We start from the raw sequence: 20471 nt of genomic DNA on the forward strand, positions 1-20471 counted from the left end.
ACGTATTTTGATCCGTTTTCGGATCTTAAATGATAAAAGATCTATAATATCACGATCAATAGCTTCTAATTTTGTAATTTTCTTCATTAATTTCTTCTGGATCTATCAGTTTAGCTTTTAGAGCTTCATCTAGCCCGGAGGTTCTGAGTCGGTGTTTCGCAAGAGAAAAATAGGTGGTACGCAAAGAAGCAAATTATTTTTAACAATTAAATTCAAAAATTAAAACCTCAGCATCCCGATTGAGTTTTTTCTCTAAAACTCGTAAATTTATGAAATCTGAGCCTTATTCAAGGGTAATTATGGTTGTCCTGTTTGGAATTATGCATGCAAAACAAATATCCATAAACTTCAAGTACTGCAAAATACAACCCTTATAGACAGAAAATTGTCAGGAAATAATTTTCTGTTTTCATTTACTTTGTTATGCTTCTCTGTACTCATTGATGTTCAAACATGGTTTATACTTTAGGATTTATTTATGTGCATCTCAAGTAATCTATTAGCATTTTCTTGTATGCCCTCATTGATACCTAAATTACTACACTTATGCAGTGTAAATGTTTTTTAAGCACGTGCTTCGTACACTAGATACCCATGTGTGAAAGGAACAATCATAATAAACTTCAAATCATGATGATAGAACTTACATGGTTAAAAACTTTTTCTGCCTGTCTTTTTAGTGACTAAAAATATTTCAATTGTGATATCACAGTGGCAGTATAGTGTACTAGACGATATCTTCTAGTACACTATAGTGACAGGCTCTCCTTAGAGATTCTTTGCCTGGAAGGCAGAAAGATTTAATCGATGCAAAGTAAGACAGTTGTCTTCGTTTTGTCTACCTAACTGCTGGCGATTAAATGCCAATACTGCTGTTTTTCCTTTTTAATTCTTTTGACAATGATACATAGTTTGTTTATTATAAATCCTTCGGGGTAAGTTCACAGATATAAGATATTTGAAAGTATGATATATACTCTGATCCATTTGTCCAAATCAAATAACCAGTGTAATTTTCTTATGTATTTTGGTACTACTTGAAATCTGCCTTTTTCAGCCAATAAATGGGAAATTTACATCATTCAGTCTGATTTCAATTTAAGTAAATAAATTTTAAACGATGACTTATTCTATAAATATGCAAAATAGGGAAAATATTAGCGCTAACCATCCAGTTGTAACACTTTCTTCTAAGTTAATATCAGAAATGTGTCTTATTTTATTTATTTCAGGTATTTGATACTGGTATGCTGAAATAATGAAATTTACATTAGAACAGGAAAAAAAAAAGAAAACAATTTTGAGTTAAATGCTTAAATAAATTGAATCTCATAAATGAATATATGAATCATGAGTTTGTTTTGTTCAATTTCTTAAATCTAGTTTAAAATTCGAAAATTGCCGATAAATACCATAGTTTTATAAATTGCACCATTATTATTTAATCGTTACAGTTTTTCGTGTATCTTGATCCGTTTTGCAAATTCTTCCAATATCATTCATCTGATAACAAATGCTGAGGAAACTAATATTTCTAAAATTACTCATGAATAGGATATGAAGTTTTATAGAAGAGTATTAGGGGAGAAAGTGCAGAATCGCCCACTGCTTGGCGCGTTTTTAAGAATTGCACGTACTCGGTATCCATGTACATACACATCGACCTATTTTCACTTAAAAAATTCAAAGAAAATTGACAAAAATCCAATTCTTCTTACTCTTGTAAAAAGTGCCAAACAAACGCCAGACAAATAAGTGGGTGATTCTGCACTTTAACCGTATTAGGTATTCAAAACTATTATGTGTATTAAAATATTTTGTGTTTTATTTTTACTTAGGAATACCTTTACTATTGATAATTAACCTTTACAATAAATATCTCAATTATAGTTTTCTTAATGAACTTTTATAATCTTGTAATATATCTTTTGCATAGTTTAATTTTTGAATCTGGCATTAATCAAATCATAGCTTTTGATTATTTTTTACTAATTCAATAGTAATATATTTTCATGTTTAAAAAAATTATGCAAAATGTCATAACTATTTGCTTTAATTTAGCGATGTCTTTATGGAAAAGCATTGGAAAAGTGTTATTCATCGATCTGTGTGTGATTATTTCTTTGATGCACAGAGAAAAGCTTCATCTCCAGATGATATCCAACCCATCATAGCCACTCCACATCATTACCTCATCAGTATATATAGGCGAAATTTATTCTTTGTTGCTGTAACTACTTCGGAAGGTAATACTGAAAACTGAATTATAATTTCTCCTTCCTAAAATATATAGATGCATTTTTATTATTTTCTAAAAAAAATATACATACAACTAGTTTTTCAAATTCATGAAATCTGATATCAAAGCTTTCAATCATATTTTTAAATTCCGAAATATATTTTTCAATGTTATTTACATAGCTAGAGTGGCTTACATTTGCATTTATATGATTGACTTTTTTTCTTAAAAATGTATTGCAATTTACCTGCTGAAATCCTTACCTTTAGAATAATCAAACATATGTCATGAATACCAATAAATGACATTGGTGAAGGGAGTATTAAATCAGCATATTTTGTTAATAATATTTATTAATTCAAAAGGAGTCACAGAAAAAATAGATATTAAATTTGTTTTATTATCTTCTCATTAATGGTGTGTGATTGTGTCCAGCCAAGTGTTTATAATTTGGTATGTATACAGAGAAGATAATATAATGAATCTTCAGTATCGGAATTAGTAAATAGGTGGAGATCTTTTCTAGATCTAGATCTTTGTGAACTTTATGAAAAATCCAATTCATCTGAGTGGGAAGATTCCAAACAAGAGTAGGTATATTTGCTACGATTGGTGATTTCAGGATACCTTTTTGATCAATTGACTTCAGTTTTTAGAGTAATAATTTAATTTTCTAATACTTTTTTTCACTTTTAAATGTTTAGAAATTTTAGCGGCTGTACCTTTTACCTTTAAAATCTCTTTTAAAGGAAAAGACATACTATAGCATAACTAAATTTTTCAAATTCACGAAATCTGATATCTAAACTTTCGTTGTATTTTTAAATTCTGAAATGTATTTTTCAATGTTATAATTACAATTTTGATGCTTTTGTAGGCAATTAAACCAGGCTTCCCATGCCTGGGTTTTTCTTGCCATATCTGGTTTGATAGGTTTTCTTCACAAAAACATCTCATGGCTTGGGGTTTTTTTTTTTGGTAATTTAAGTCAAATTAATTTTTTTTTTTCATGTAAATTCAACAAAACTTAATGCATTCAATAACAGTTTACAATTTTAATTGTATATTCTATCAATACTGATCATAATTTGTAATGTTTCATGCACAAAATACTATAGATAATATTGTACAAAGTAGACGTACTATAGCTATTACTGCAGAAAATAGATGTGCTATAAATACTACTGTACTGTAGGTACTGTTGTACAAAATACTACATATGTGAAAAGATTTCCAACTTTTGGCTAGTTTCTACACTATAGTTTTGTTCGTATTATTAACATGTTACATGTGTGGCATATTAAGCAGTCGGAAAGCAGTCTTTTGTGATCGTTCATAGGATTATTGTGTTACAGGGTGTTTCATACTGAAAAGGATAAAAAGGAAGCAAATCTGTGAATGTTGTAATTACTTAATTTTGATAAATCAAATTTACAGTGAAACTATAGTTATTCAAATTTCTGTAGATGTTATATGTGAGCCCCTTTGGTGACATGGCAAATATTTTTGACATAATCCAGTTCCTGCCACACTCATGATGAAATATCCTTTATATAATATATATGATGTGAGCACTTCAGTTATCCATCTGCTGCTTCAGTTACTATAAGTTTTGGGGACATGGAAGCAGAAGCGTAGCTAGAGTTTTCAGCGCCCGGGGTCAACTGAAGATTTTGCATCCCTTTCTGTATGCTAAGAGTGGAAAACATTTCATTCTAAAATTTCATAACATCAATTTGGCGTCCCCTGGGACAGCTGTCCCTCCTTGCCCCACCCTAGCTATGCCACTGCATGGAAGCACAAACAGTTTAAGAAAACCCCATAGGAAAAAAAAAGCCACAAGGGGCAAGATCTAGTGATTTTGGTGGCTAATACTGCTGCGGCATATTGTTCAGTCCAGCACGGCCAATCCAGTGATGTGGTAGACTATTGTTTAAGTACAGGTGTACGTTTTATGCCAATGGTGTACATTTTAAGTCAATGGTACAGGTGTACATTTTATGCCTGTTCTTGCTGCAGAATTCATCCAGTAAATGCTTTCTCAGAACTACTCTTATACACGCCTTCGGTTGGCGGAAAACTCCACGGCACCACATCATTATCTAAATTTTTTGTCTACATTTCTAACTTTAAGCCTAAAATGTTTGCAAAAACCACATTTTTAACACACAATTTATGCCAAAAATCTGAAACAAAAACAAAAAATTTAGATAGCAAAAACGTAAAGTTTCTAACCAAAAATATTTGACAAGAATCCATGTACACAGCGATCTGTTTAAATAACAAAAAAATCAGAGAATTGCACAATTTATGCAGCGTAGGAATTATGCACACCTCGCTAAAATAAATTAACATAACAACAATAAATTTCAAATAATACCATGTACACAGCATTCCGTTTTAACTTTAAAAAAAAATCGGAGAATTGCACAATTTAGGCATCGCACACAGTTTCGTCATTGCGCACAAATCAACAAAATAAACTAAAATAGCTAAAATAAATTACAAACAGTTCAAAATACAACAATAACGAGAGAAATTCATAGAAAAATAAAATGCACTTACCGTTGGTGAATGCTTCTTCAAACAGCAGAAATATCAATTTCAAACGTTAGCAAAACTCATCAATTTCACCACTTTATCCTTCCACCCTATCTCCTGAGACACAGAGTATGCGAAGTCCAGCATACAAAAATCTGCATAAAGACACCCGTGAACAAAACACTGTTTAACAACTCTAACATTGTAACTTTTAATACCAAATTTACCTAGTACACAATCCAAAATACACAACTGAAATTTTGCCACCATTTCTTTCATTGCAATATAAGCCATTTCAAAACACACACCATACCAGCCACTCCAGCAAAATAAAATTTCAACATCAAAAGGATTGCCATACAAATAACATCCTGCCAAAAACCATCACAATCACGTTAAAAACCAGCGCAGAACACATATCGCCACATTTGGCGACGCTCTACTTCTGAGGGCGTATATAAGAGTAGTACCACTTTCTAGAACTGAGGGAATAACCACTTAGATAGCATATCTTGGTAAATGCACCCATTAACTGATTTTTCCTCAAAGAAGAAAAGACCAAAAACATGACTGTTGGAAATAGCACAGAAAATATTCATCTTTGTAGAATCATCCTGATGTTTCATTATACTGTGTGGATTTTTCTTTCTCCAAAATCATAAAGTATGGCAATTTACTTCGCCAGAAATGGGAAAGTGGCTTCATTTGTATACACAAATCTGTTTGCGAAACCACCTACCTCCAGCTTATCTTGCAGATTCTAAAAGAAAGGTTTACGCAGCGGTTTATTGGAACTTTTCAATATCTGAAAAATGTATGTCCAGAATTGTAGGTGTTTCTGTAACACATGCCACACCATTACATGAGACACACTGAGTTCAGAAATTGCAGACACATTGATTTTATGGGACTCTGCAAAAATGTTTCACGAATTTTTTCCACTACTTTGTTTTGGCTGCTGCTCTTCCTTGGCTGGTTTTCTGACACAAGCAGCTCGTGTCCTGAAACTGCTGTATCCACCATTCAATGTTGTGATGATGCAGTGGCATTTTACCAAATTTCATACAATAATATCTTTGAGCAAAGATAAACGATGCTGTTTTGGTATATTCAAAAACATAGTATGCTTTCTCTTGCATGGATGGTACTATTTTGTTAACTATATCTCTAGTATTGATTTCATAACTGGAAGATTTTTCGCTGTTGCCAGATAAAACTTCTATAATTGCACTTTGAAAATTGTTTTAGCTTACTGTATCAGTTGCAGAATTTCTAGTGTGCTATTCTTTTTGTCCCATTCAGTATGAAATAGCAGGTATTTGATGTGATATAATAATTTTAAATTATAGTGAGTATGTTTTGACTATCTATTTTATGTTAATGGATTAGTACTTTTTTTTTTTTTTTTTATTATTTCATAGACAGTTTTAAAATAAGATAACTACTAACTAGCCATACAAACAATGTCTTAAATGTGTTCCTTACAAAGAAAAATGAGTAAATGGGAGTATACTTAAAAGTTTAGACATAAAAGGTTAGAAGATCTGGAATTTAAAAAATTGATTGAAAAAGACAGTAATGGTAAAAGTGCATTGCACTATAATTATTATGAACTAAAATTATAGAATGGGAATGAAAAAAAAAAAGGTTAAAATATATTTAAGGTGACCCTTGGGGAAAATTGGAAATTGGCCAGCAAGGCACAATTTCAAGATCTATACAAAACCAAAATAATGCGTTTTTAAGAATTGCACAAACTCAGTGTCGATCTATTTTCACTTGAAAAAACATCAGAGAATTACACAAACTCGGCATTGCACATTCCCTTGACCTTTGTCTATGTACACATTAACCTATTTTCACTTTAAAAAAATCAGGAGAATGATGACGTTATATAATGTTAAAACAAAGTTACTCATCACCAAATTTGAACAAAATTTGTAGCCAATCAAAGCTCAATAAACTACATTTTAAATCACACAATGAAACAGCATAAAAAAAATTAAATAATATACAAAATCCTAAATCCAGACGTCCATTATCTGGAATGATCTAAAATCCAGAACTCAAAACCACCAATGATGTTTTTCTCGTAGGCTTTATGCATGTGCATTTGATTCCCCCCTCCGTGCATAATAAAACATCTAGAGACCTGATTCTTAATTTCTTTTCAACACTAAATAAAATACCTTGTTATTGAAGAAACAATCATTTGTACGATCAGTAATTTGGCTCCGTTGCTGCATATCTGCTTGGCACACATCTCTAACTAAAACATTCCACATAGATACATCGTTGATCTGACACCAATCTGGCGAATTATTATTTGTTATATTTTCCTTTCATCTCCGCATGTTTATCAACACATGACAACTTGAGTAATGACTTGAAAGAAATGTTTAATAAGGTAAACAAATAAATATTAAGCTTTTTTTTTGTAAATTTTGATACCCTTTAGATCATAAATACTTCATTATTTCATAAATCATGATTTCATATTTTTAATTTTATGATTTCTACATGCCATCTTACTAGATTTAAATTGATGATCTAATATCTGGAAGAATTCCAAATCCATAATCACCGAAGTCCCGACGAGTCCAGATTTCGGACTTTGTACTGTACATCTTATCTTATCGCATATGCACACCACAAAAAGGATATATCGATGTACCATATTTAGAAATTTCTGTGGCACACAAAATTCCTTAACAGCATCCAAAAATTTTAAAAAAATGTTCTGAACTAGAATATGCATACTGCTGTCACTACATAAATTTACAAAAATAAGAGTAAAAAATATCCTCCATAGTTCCGGACTATCGGTAGCATTTCTGCATGAACCTTTCTTTCGTCAAAACCATGTGAATGATTTTTACATTTGGCATACGCATTTCCTTTGTACAAACAGGACACTTATAATGACTGCTAAGTAAACCTTCATTTACACAACAGTCAATTAATGCTTTTTTTCCTTTTTGTTCCAGATTCTGCAGAAACTTCACATTAGTCTCATCAGCCATTTTATGGTGTATGGCACAAAATAAGCAACATGCTTCCTAACTGACACCCAATGCAGAAAGAAGCCTCAAATTCACCGCAGTCACACAGCCAAACACATCATAATAGTGTTTCCATAACATTCAACTACTCAGGTTACCATAAATGAAAAACAATTTGCCGATAATCCAAGGCGTACCCTAAAATATAGACTTAACCATAAATTAGTTTTACTAATCTAAAAAAACTACAGTTAAACATAAAAATAGTGCAAATATTAAGACAAGTTCTGTGTTCGACACGTTCTGTTCAAAAGTAAACCTGTGGAGAAAGAAAAAGTTGCAAATCTGAGCTAACAATTGCTGCCTTATTATTCCATTTGTGCAATGTGATCATCTATAGAAGCATGTAAAAAGAACTTTTCAGGATAGCAATATTTAAAACAAGCTTGGATGAAGGCAATTAAAGTATCTTACCTTATATAAGATAGTGTAGTTTATCATGTTAAGAATGCATTTCACACATGTTCAAAAACAACACATTTCCAATGATAATAGATGTACACATATATCTATATTACAATTTCTAGCTGTTGATATTAGATATTTTGATATTCAAAGACTTGATATTCTAGATGATTTATAATAAAAGATTAAATAATTCTAAATAAGAAGTTTTATCTAATTTTTATGACCAATCTGACTATTCTTCAGCTAGCGCTGAAAGAATAACCTTCCAAGTCAACCATATAAAAGCTAGAGCCACACTCACTTAGACCAGAAACTGAAAGATCAGCTTGTAGAGACATCAGGATTTTTAGGAAGCAGGCAAGATGAAAAATTATTAATCGCCTTTGCCGGAAATCGAACCACGGACCTCTGAAATACCCGCTTAGTGTGCTGACCACTACACCACGAAGGCATGTTAGGAAGGTAGGAGAAATACCTTATAAGCTAATGGTGTAATAAATAGATCTAATCAAAATTACTATATATGTAAACCTAAATTAAAATTGGTGAAACGAGGAACCTGTCATGAAAGATATGAAAATTATTTGAAAAAAATGAGAGAACTTAAAAAAGTATGGAGGGAGCTGAATGGAATGAAAATTCTGATAACAGCTTAATAAAAGACATTTATATGTATTATGTTTTATCTTATTTGGGTTGCTATATTATGATAAGGTTTTAAGGTTTTTTTTTTTTATTTATTCAAGTTGCAAACTAAGTTTTTTTTTAATAAGTAGTAGCCCTAGATGCATAGATATGTGCTCACATAGAAAATCCTACATAATTTGAATTTCTTTCATAAAATGGCCTGCCTCTTTGAAATGGTTATTTTTATAAACTAGCATCATAATATAATATATATATATATATAAGGGGTGGGAGAATTTGTTTTCCTTTATTGTGCAGAGAACCGACTGTTCTGTGATGATGTTTATTCTTCACATTTTTTAATGCATTTTGTTTTAGGGTTATAGTCTATTAATCTTGGCATTTTCAAACTTTTCCTATGACCAGTTTTGGTATGTCATTTCTTTAATGCCCTTTCAGTGTAATTATTGGATGTTCACTGGCTGTGCATTATTAATATGTCTTTCCCAAGCCTTCTTTTAACTTCTTGTATTCTAGATTGAATAGAATCTGGTGTTTAAAAAAAAGGTTATCCGAAAATTTTCAGAATTATTTGAAGATATTTTGCCTGGAAGCAGTTTAATAAGTTTTTTTTTTTTAAGATCACAATTTTTTTGTGTATGTAACAAAACTTATTCACAATAGACTTCAAAATTAATACATTTAACTTGAAATAATATCTAAGGCAGTTCTGTGTTTTGCAGTTTTTCTACTTGATTGGGTTTTGTTTATGACAAGGAAACTGTTTACCTAAAGGGATTGATATCTTTATGGAAGACTTTTGAAAGAGTATTCTGAGAGACTTCTTACCTATATTTGCAAAAAAAATTTATTAGTATTACTACTACAGAGAAAGACCTTATACAGACAGTCTACTGAACTGTCTAGAACTAAGCCTGTGGTAAATTAAATATAAAGTAAAATGTTTGGTCATTGTTTGGCCTGTAGCATTTTGTAGAGATAACCATAGCTGAAAGTCTCTGCTTTTTTTTTTTTTAGTAATCTTTAAAGGAAAAGGGAAGATTGGTACTCATTTTCTTAAAATACTGTCCTCAGTCTTATCTAATTAATTTACTAAATATCAAGCTGATGTAATTAATTTTCAATAATTTTTTAAAAATTCTGCATTAAAAAAGAAAAAAAAAATATTTAAAAAATCAGTTTCGTATGAAGCTTTTATAGTGCATTAATATTTTTCAGTATCTCCACTTTTTGTGATAGAATTTCTTCACAGAGTAGTGGATACCTTTGATGATTATTTTGGAGACTGTACCGAATCTTTGATAAAGGAACATTATGTGATGGTATATGAGGTAAGGTAGTAAAATTTAAATAAGATGTGATGCAATTTAGGACTTTTGTATTATTTAATATTTCCATATTGTATAGCCAATCGTTTAATTTTTTTTAATAATGTTTGCATGTATAATGTTCATAAACATTAGACATACAGCCTTTACGTATAAATATAGTACAGTACAAAGTCTTTAATCCGGACTCGTCGGGACTTCGGCGATTCCGGATTAGGGGTTTTTCCAGAGTATAGATCATCAATTTAAATCTGGTAAGATGGCATGCAGAAATTATAAAATTAAAAATATGAAACCATAATTTATGAAATAAAGAGCAATTATGATCTAAAGGGTATCAAAATTTACAAAAAAAAAAAAAAGCTTAATATTTATTTGTTTACTTTATTAAATACTTCTTTCAATGTAAGTTTAAGTTCCTTCATTTTATGAGCTAATACTTTAATTCTATAAACAGACATAATTTCTTGTTCAGTTACAAAGTTCCGCTGTTCAAGTCCTGTAATTGCTGTGCCGAGAATACCGACTAACTTGTCAATCGAAATTTTTTTGTTTTCACTAACCTCTCTGTCACTTTTTTCATGCCTTTATCCATTTTTTGCAGCAATTCCACTTTTTGTTTGATGGACATCGAAATATGCTTTCGCTTTGTAGATCCTTCAGCAGCTCCAGAATCGGAAACTCTTTTTGACATAATCGAAAGTTCAAGCTTACTGTTATAAAATTGCTCTAACAGTCTGCAAAAAATAATAAGCCGGATCCAATTAGAAGATTAAAGAACAATGCAATCTGCAACATTAACTGAATTAGATAACTTTAGCCCAACTTATATCGTCTGTTATACATTAAACGCGTATGCGTAAACATATTATGCGCATGTGTAAACGCATGCGCATATGTGTTTACACATGCGTAAAAGGTACGCATGCGCAGAAAGTTTGTAGCTTTAAGGTCCAGATTATAGATCATTCCGGATTATAGACGTCTGGATTAAAGACTTTGTACTGTAGTAGTTTTCAGAAATCTGATAATAATTCTTAAAAATTATCATCCCTAAAGGAGTTATTAGTCTCAAAATTGGATTTTGCATCGGTTCACCATAAATGACGTATCACTTTTAAGATTGTTGCCACCAAATATTCTCACCCTGTACTAAAGAAATTAAAAAAATAAATAGTGAAGAATCTTCATGTATGTCTGTTTATTGCATCGTTAAAAAAAATTACAAGACCAAGAGCCATGAAATTTTGAATAACCTAGTCCTCCACCTGAACATGTGCACCTTGAAGCCCAAATTTCGAATTTCAGGTTAGTTTTATAATTTTTTAATTCATATTTTGGAAACCTTTAATGAATTTTTCAATAAAAAGCTCAACAATTTGAAAACCAGCAGTGGCCACATTGTTGAAAATAGAGCATTTTTATCTCCAGCACATAAATCTGTAGCTATTTAAAAAAATGTAAAATTATATCTTTCGGTTTTAATTAACAAACTCAGTAGTATGAGAACAATATGTTGCTGTCGCTGGATATAAAATACTTTTTATTTTTCACACACCAGCATGTTGCTATTTTTTCAAGCCCAAGTTACTTTCAGATTTAATCTGGATGGTTATTAAGAACAAATTAAGTGATTTAAAAGCAATAAATTAAGAATTTTTTAGTGCTTTTGCATTATTATGACCACCTCAGTAGAAGTGGCCAAATTTTCAAAATGTGCCCAACTCTGGCAACTATGCACATAATTTTTTTTCAAGCAACCATGCTTATAACAGATTTTCAGTCAAGTTACATTGCCATTTTCATATGCATTCCTTTTGTTGTATTCCAATGACTTTTATTAGCAAATCTTGATATCTTTTGACTTAAATTCAATTTTAAAATAAGTGCTTGTGGAATTCACCAGTAGTGGAAGAAACAGAGGTACCATTTCTCAGGAATATAGTACAGTTCAAAATCTTTAATCCGGAATGATCTGTAATCCGGACCTCAAAGCTAGAAACTTTCTGTGCATCCATAGCATTTACACATGCGCATATGTATTTACGCATGCACATAATACCTTTATGTACGCACATAATACCTTTACGTATGTGCATATGCATTTACGCATGCACATAATACCTTTACGTATGCGCATATGCATTTACGCATGTGCATTTAATGTATAACGGACGATATAAGCTAGGCTAAAATTATCTAATAATCTATTTCAGTTAATGTTGCAGATTGCATTGTTCTTTAATCATCTAATTGGATCCAGCTTATTATTTTTTGCAGACTGTTAGAGCAATTTTATAAAAAGTAAGCTTGAACTTTCGATTATGTCAAAAAGAGTTTCCGATTCTGGAGCTGCCAAAGGATCTACAAAGCGAAAGCATGTTTCAATGTCCATCAAGCAAAAAGTGGAATTGCTGCAAAAAATGGATAAAGGCATGAAGAAAGTGACAAAGAAGTTAATGAAAATGAAAAAATTTTGATTGACAAGTTCGTCGGTATTCTCGGCACAGCAGTTACAGGACTTGAACAGCGGAACTTTGTAACTGAACAAGAAATTATGTCTGTTTATAGAATTAAAGTATTAGCTCATAAAATGAAGGAACTTAAACTTACATTGAAAGAAGTATTTAATAAAGTAAACAAATAAATATGAAGCTTTTTTTTTTTTGTAAATTTTGATACCCTTTAGATCATAATTGCTCTTTATTTCATAAATTATGGTTTCATATTTTTAATTTTATAATTTCTGCATGCCATCTTACCAGATTTAAACTGATGATCTATAATTCGGAAAAATTGATAATCCGGAATCGCCGAAGTCCTGACGAGTCTGGATTAAAGACTTTGTACTGTATTCCACTGCACAATCACTGAAGGGAACAATGATGAGATGTGCTTGGTGGATGCGCTGTGCATAAATGTCAAGTGTGTGCAGTTCTTTGATTTTTTTTAAGCGAAACTGGTTGATATGTACATGGTGAGAAAAATAATGAAAAAAATTATAGAATTTTGAAAAAAAAATTTATTTTATTTTTTCATTTATCATGTAATCCTTATATTATAGTTAAATCCAATTTAAAATATGCATTTTAGTTTGCTAAACATTGTTTTCTTTTGATATGCTGATAATGTTTGCCCAGTTATGATAAATATTGGTAATTTGGCAATCTTTAAAAAAATGGTGAAAATCACCAGTTGCACCAAGATGTTCACTTTAATATGTAAGTACTAATGTTTTTTCTACTTTTTAATGTGATTTGTTTAAATGCAGATGCATTAAGATCATGAGATGTCTAATTAAGAAGTAATATTTTTATGAAATGATACTAGCTGGAGTCATTGAAATCATTATATATACTTTTTTTTATGGTAACTATTTTAGGCATTTGGCTACACAAGCAGCTAAATTTTAAAGAAATAATATAGTGAATATATACTCTTTTTCAAAAAAAATCAAAGGACTTTTGCGATTGTGGCGAAATTTGGCATGCAAAAACATCTTGATCGAACATGCAAATGACCAAAGTTTCAAGGCAAATGAACAGGAATTGTGATCATAGTGCGCATTTCTAGTGTGCAATTCGCAAAGTGTAAAACCAGTAACAGAGGCGGAAAATTTATCTTTTTTTCTTGCTGCCATTGTAATTCCGTAAAGAAGCAACTAAAGATGCCATTACAATGATATCGAAGACCTTACAGACAACTAAACGACTTTGAACATGGTTGTATAGTAGGGTTGCGTGAAGCTGGGTGGTCATACTGAGCAACAGGCCGCCACCTGCAGCGTACAGACACTGTTGTGCAAAGATGTGGGCAGCAAGGTTGCTACAAGAAAATTGCCAATGAAATGAAGGCTCTGGAAGACCAAGGATCACAAATGCGAGGCAAGACAGGATGATTGTTTACCAGGCCCGAACCCCCCCCCAACAGTATCATTGTCGACTATTCAATGTACTGCAGCCACGTCTATATCTCCCGTGGTACTGTCCACCATTTTACGGCGCTTGTGTGAGGCGGGGGTTACACTCACAGAGGCCTTGGCTTTGACCTCACAACATCGGCAGAGTCGTCTGGAGTGGTGTCGCAGGCGATCATCATGGCTGCCATCAGACTGGCGTCGTATAGTGTTCAGCAATGAATCTCGCTTCATTCTTGAAAGAGATGACCACCGTGTTCGTGTCTGAAGAGGACAGGGCCAGCGGTCCCAATCAGCCTTTTTTTTACAAAAGCATACAGCCATAAACCCTGGTGTGATGGTGTGGGGTGCTATTTCTTATGACAGCAAGTTATCTTTAGTCATCCTCCGTACATATTTAACAGCTGAACAATATGTTGAAATTGTCCTGCAGCCGGTTGCACGGTTGCATTACCCTTCATGGCACGTCATCCTGGGTCTATTTTCCAACAAGATAATGCCAGGCCTCATACCACTCGCATATCTCAGGACGTCTCTGTGTGGTTGATACTCTTCCTTAGCCAGCAGTATCACCAGACCTTTCACCAATGAGCATGTCTGGGACATAGTAGGCTGGCAGATTCAGGCACCGCAAAATATCCCAGATCTGGAGCGACAACTGAGGAATGCCTGACAGAATGTGTCGCAGGATGACATTAGGAACCTCTACCATGCCTTCCCTCGGGGAATTCAAGCATGCATAGGCGGTTCAACCAACTACAAATTTGAACATTTAGTGGGTGATTGTGAGCCATGAACTGGTACTTATGACCTTGATTTTTTAATCGTTTTATTATGTGTGTGTGAGCTATACACATATTCAATTTCATCAGATGGGGGCTTCGATTTTTTTTTTTTTTTTTTTGCAAAAGAGTGTAAAAGTATGTATGACAACCTCTAACACTGTTGAGAATTCTAAAGATATGTTCTTTTAAAATATCTTGTTTCGGTGTTGAAATGAATTTTATGTGGTGTAGTGCGAAGAACGTGATGTTTGATAAATAAAGTTAATACACAAAATGGTAGAAAGACAAAAAAGTTTTATAGGAAAAAGCTTACTAAAAAAAAAAAATGAATATTCATATGATGAACTGAGAAAAGACTGAAAAAATATAAAAATGTATACCAGTGCTTAGTGCTTAACATTGTATGGGGAATTCTAAACATGCTGCTGTGATTTTGCTGTATAATTGCATATGGGCATAAGTATGAAGGAAATTATTCTTAATAATAAAGCTAAAAAGACCCCCCCCCCAAAAAAAATAATTGGGGTAGCAGGAGTGAATGAGTAGACTAGTAGAGTGCAAGTTCAGGGAGAGCATAAAACCTGTTGCATCTATGGAGCTTTCGCTGTACACAAATTTGAAAGAATTGGAATTCTTGAATATAGTGCAAAAGACTCATGCAGCATTGTTAGTTAGTGATAAAAAGTATATATGCATACAAAATTTGCCTGAAGATCAAGTTTAAATTATTTACAATAGTTCTACTTTCAGTATATCTATGGAATTATTTTTTAACATGTAAATTATTTATGAATGCTTAATTTTCTTGTGTTTTTATTTCACATTCAAATCATGTATGAAATTTTTCTATACTCTCTTCTTTTTTATTTGTTGTGCTGTATTTTTTTAAATGTTATTCTGATTCGTAATGCATTGCTGGTGTAGGTAATAGGAAATTCGGATGTATTCTTTTCTTAATAAATAAAAAAAAAAAAAAAAAAGTGTAATTAAAAATGAGAGATGCTTTATTTTTATGAATCCTTATGACTGAATTAATCTTTGATGTGAAACAAATGAAACACAAATTTTTACTAATATAATAAGTATAAAATTTTTTGTATTGCAAAATGAACAAAAAATGCAAATAATAATAATTAATCCATAACTGCATGTCTGTATCTCGGCAATATCACAACTGAATTAATTAATATAGAAAACAATTAATGTTTATTCAAGAATTATATTTTAAATAAAATTAAAAGCTGTATATTCCTCATAAGAAATAGTGAAGGGGAAAAAAAAGAAGGGGGGGGAAGATAATAACAAAAAATTTTTATTCTGAATTCTTCAGATTACAGTCTAACACTTTAAAGTACTATTTGCATGTACAATTTCAAAAATTCAAAGTATTGTTAAGTGCGAAGTTCAGCCTATTTTTTAATATTTATGTATGGCAGGGCTCCTTTCAAGCTTGAGTCCCCCACAACTGCAGCTGCATGTAAACCAGCCTTAGATATGCATTCAACAAGTTCTAATCCAATACTGAAAGGATTAAGTGTAAAGCCATTTTCTACATCAAAATCTTCTGCAGATACTACTAAATTTCCAGTTTTTAGCAAATAAAAATATAAATGCAGCAGTTTTCAGAAAGTAACTTCCTTCCTCCCCAAGAAAAGCAACTTAGCAATTATTTTTAAAAAATGCTGAGAAACCAAATAACTAGGCAGCTGTGTGAACTAATGTAGTGAAACATGAATTAATTTTAATAAAGTAAAAACATATGCATACTTTTTGCTTCTCCAGTGGGGTAGTTTGAAAATATGTGTGTATATATATATGTATACACATTTTCAAGTATGATTTTATTTCATATCAATATTCTGAATTGTTTGAAATTTTGTTGAATTTTACTGCACAATATTTTTCAGAATTTTTTAAATGGGTTTGCAGTCACCCCTGCTTAATACTGAGTGCAGGAAATAAAATATTTTTATAAAAATTACATGTGGGATTTCCACAATCTTTCACAATGTGATAGAATATATTGGATTATATTAATAACTATATACAAATTATATTAATAACTCAATAAGATTATTCTTACATTTTAAGATAAATTTTAAGAATTAAAGATGTAAATGGATATTTCATGAGATAAAATACAGTTCTGATTAGAATTCATTTGTTTCTGATTAAAATTATGTATAGGCTATGTAATTAAGTACAATATTTTACTGTGGTACAGAAAGAAAAATTAGAAAAAAATGAATGATACATTACCTATTTATTTTCAGGCATACCAGTAACCAGTGCAGTGGATGCAGGGCTAAACTGAAATTGCTCAACCATATGTGACTTTTATGATTAGTGATTGATAGAATTAGTGATAATTGAGAATTAATGATTTTAATTGGTGATATAGCTAAATTGATAGTTATACAATTTAGCAGTATATATACAGTCATACCTTGCTTAATGGGCACCTCTCGTAATGAGTGATTCACATTCAAATTAAACAAAATGTAAAAAAACTGACTCCCTTAACAAGCAGTGTTTCCCAGAACGAATGGTATGCAAACGTGACATTACTTGCAGGATCATGCGTGCATCTCAGCTATCATTCTCTGTATAGTGCTTGTTCAACCAGCATCTTACTATCACTTGTGAAAGTTGTTTTTAGATGTATTATTGTATATTTTTTAGCAAATTTTAAGCATGCTTACATGTTTGTCCCCAAAGAAAATGCTGTAAAAAGGCAGATAAGAGAAGAAAAAGCACCATAGAAGTCAAATGCCAAATTACTGAGAAGCGAGAATGTGGGGGATCTGGCATGCACGTATAATGGGTTTATGTCAATGGTTTGCACTCTCCTCAAAAACAAGGTTAAGATTAAGGAGACTAATACTTCAAAAGGTGTCACAAGAGTTTTTACATTACAGTCACGTATTTTCAACAATGTTATAATGTTGCTTCTTGTATACATCAATGAGAAGTAAATGCAAGGTGACAATATTAATGGAAACAAATTTTGTGAGAAGGTGAGACTAATTTTTACCAGTCTTGGTAAAAAGATGCTAGGATCATCAATATACAGAGGAGAAACATTCAAGGCAAACTGGCAGTGGTTTGAAAAGTTTAAAAGAAGAACCAACATCTACAGTGCTGTAAGACACAAGGAAGCATTAAACTCAGACATAAAGGCAACCATGAACTTAATTGGCATATTCAAGAAGCGTAGTTCTCAAGAATTATCTGTCACAACAAGTTTTTGTTGTGTTGAGATGGGTCTCGTTTGAAAAAATATGTGTTAAAATGACCTTGTATTATAGCAAAGTAGATGGCATTGCTGAGCTATGAACAACTGAAAGACGATCTGATGCTGTTTTGTGTAAACACAAGTGATAATTTGAAAATTAAATTGCTGCTTATTTGCATTCTGACAAACCATGAGCCTTGAAGAAGTATATCCAGAACAACAGATGCCATGTAGATGTCCAACAACAGGGTTTGGGTGACACATGAGCTTTGTACAGATTGGATCAATGAAGTGCTTGGTCCACCTGTAAAATAAAGTCTGCTTGAAATGAATTTGCCACTCCATGCTTTATTTGCTATGGGCAATGCTTCTACACATCCTCCAAGCCTAGATGATGACTTTCTTCAAGAATTTTTATCAAGATCCAACTCGTGCATCCCAACACCTTTTCTTTACTGGACTATGGACCAGGAGGTAATTTTCAATTTTAAAAATTCCATGTTAAGTGCTCTCCAAGAATAATGAGGTAACTGAAGGAATCAATCTCATCTCTTAGAGTTTTTGAAACATTGCTTTCACATTGTTGCCTGCCTCAAGATTATTGACAAGGCATGTGAGATCACCAAGAGAATCCTTATTTCTGAATGGAAGAAACTTCATCCGGACAGCATTGTCAAATGCTACATCAAGGGGTTTGAACAAGTGCCAGTAGAGTTTGTAATCCACAAGATTGTATCTCTGGCTAAATTAATGGGGCTAGAGATGGGCAGCAATGGCTTCAATGAGTTAGTGAAAGAGCATAGCCAGGAGCTGACCACAGAAGAGCTTATGGAGCTGCATTCTGTGTCACAGCAAGAAGTTGTAAAGGAGATTATGTCAGGAGATGAGGATAGAGTTGTGGGGGAGATTGTTAAAAGCAACCTCAGCAAAGAAATAACTTTCTTGTAAAAAAAAAAAAAAAAAAAAAAAAAAGAGCTGCTGAAAGCATGGAAAATTGTTAAATTGCAATTTGAGAACCATCAACCTACTAAGGCAATAGCTATGTGCACTACAGATTTATTTAACGATAATGCTATGTCTAATTCCCCTCAAGTTTTGAAACATGGGCACAACCAAATATCTTTAGAAAACTTCCTTGTATAAAAGGTTGTATTATAAATAGCAAAGTATATTATTATAAATTTGTTTGAGTATTCCCCCCCCCTGAAATGGCACACACCATCCATTTTACATTGATTCCTATGGAAAAAATTGTTTTGTTTAACAAGAGTTTCACATGACAAGTAAGATTCAGGAACAGTTATGCTTGTTAAGTAAGGTTCTGCTGTAAAAAGAATAATTTCAGGAAGAAACGCCTTGGCATTTATGAGTTGAAAACTTTCAGAGGGGAGGTGTTTCTAACAATGCAGCGCATACGTGCACTTAGAAAAGTATTCTATGAGATGTCATTGTAAATTGCTTGCATCACTGGTGCTGCCCCCTCACTGAAGACCGCCCACTTTCTGCAAACGTTTTTGGATTATATTCCTTCCCTTGAACAGACCTGTGTGCCTTATTCACCCTAGATAAGATCTTGGATCAGTTACATTTTTCCTTCATTCAGATCAGCGGTCACATCAGTTTGAATAGTTATAAGAATTTTGGCAATTTTGGAAATCTCCAGATTTTAGATCGTTAGTTGAAATCTATTAAGATGATATGAAGAAATCATAAAATTAAAAATATGAAAAGTTGTTTATGGAATAATGAGGCACTTTGAAAATTTACAAAGAAAAAGAAGAAGAAAAAAAAGGGGGGAGGGGAACCCTCAGTATTTGTTTATTTGTTTTATTAAACCCTACTTTCAATGTAAGTTGTTAAAGCCGTTTTCTTTCTTTTACTTATTTCTTTAAGATTTCTTTTTAATTTTACAGACAGATATACTTTTTGTTTCAGTTAAAAGTTCCATTCTTCAATTCTGGTAACTGTTGGGATGAAAATTTCCACTAAACTCTCAGTTGAAATCTTTTCATCTCTTTGTCACTTTCATCACTATTGTTATGGGAATTTCCTGCATTTAAAACCATCCTACAGATTTCGCAGCCAATTAATTTATTACTCTTGGGGGAACTTCAATGGAAATCTTCTCTTATGTCATCTTTAGTATCACTTCTCCATATTTATATATAAAATCTATGCCAAAATAAGGTTGCTTTTGTGCCTAATTTTGAAATTGCAAGCCCGAATTGTGCTAATGCCACATTTTCATGCTAAGGCTGCTATAAGTAGCAAGTAACTAAATATTCTTTTTCCTTTCCAGATCCTGCTAC

The 20471-nt window shown here is 32.1% G+C and overlaps 1 protein-coding gene across 2 annotated transcripts in view; it reads left to right on the forward strand.

Moving 5' to 3' along the window:
• Window positions 1–795: 795 nt before the first annotated feature.
• cm (AP-3 complex subunit carmine) overlaps window positions 796–20471 on the forward strand; it is a 93846-nt gene continuing 74170 nt past the window's right edge. Inside the window, exons 1-3 of one of the 2 annotated variants that reach the window (XM_085822274.1) lie at window positions 796–935; window positions 2062–2246; window positions 10117–10229. In XM_085822274.1, coding sequence (XP_085678400.1) covers window positions 901–935; window positions 2062–2246; window positions 10117–10229 — 333 coding nt within the window. In that variant the 5' untranslated portion in view covers window positions 796–900. Of the gene's footprint in view, window positions 936–2061; window positions 2247–10116; window positions 10230–17747; window positions 18637–20471 lie in introns of those variants that run through there. The other variant, XM_085822275.1, reaches the window with a different exon arrangement.

This window comes from Stegodyphus dumicola, chromosome 8 (assembly GCF_044657685.1).
Source record: "Stegodyphus dumicola isolate Sdum_Otavi_A_Nest chromosome 8, ASM4465768v1".
Classification (NCBI taxonomy): domain Eukaryota; kingdom Metazoa; phylum Arthropoda; class Arachnida; order Araneae; family Eresidae; genus Stegodyphus; species Stegodyphus dumicola.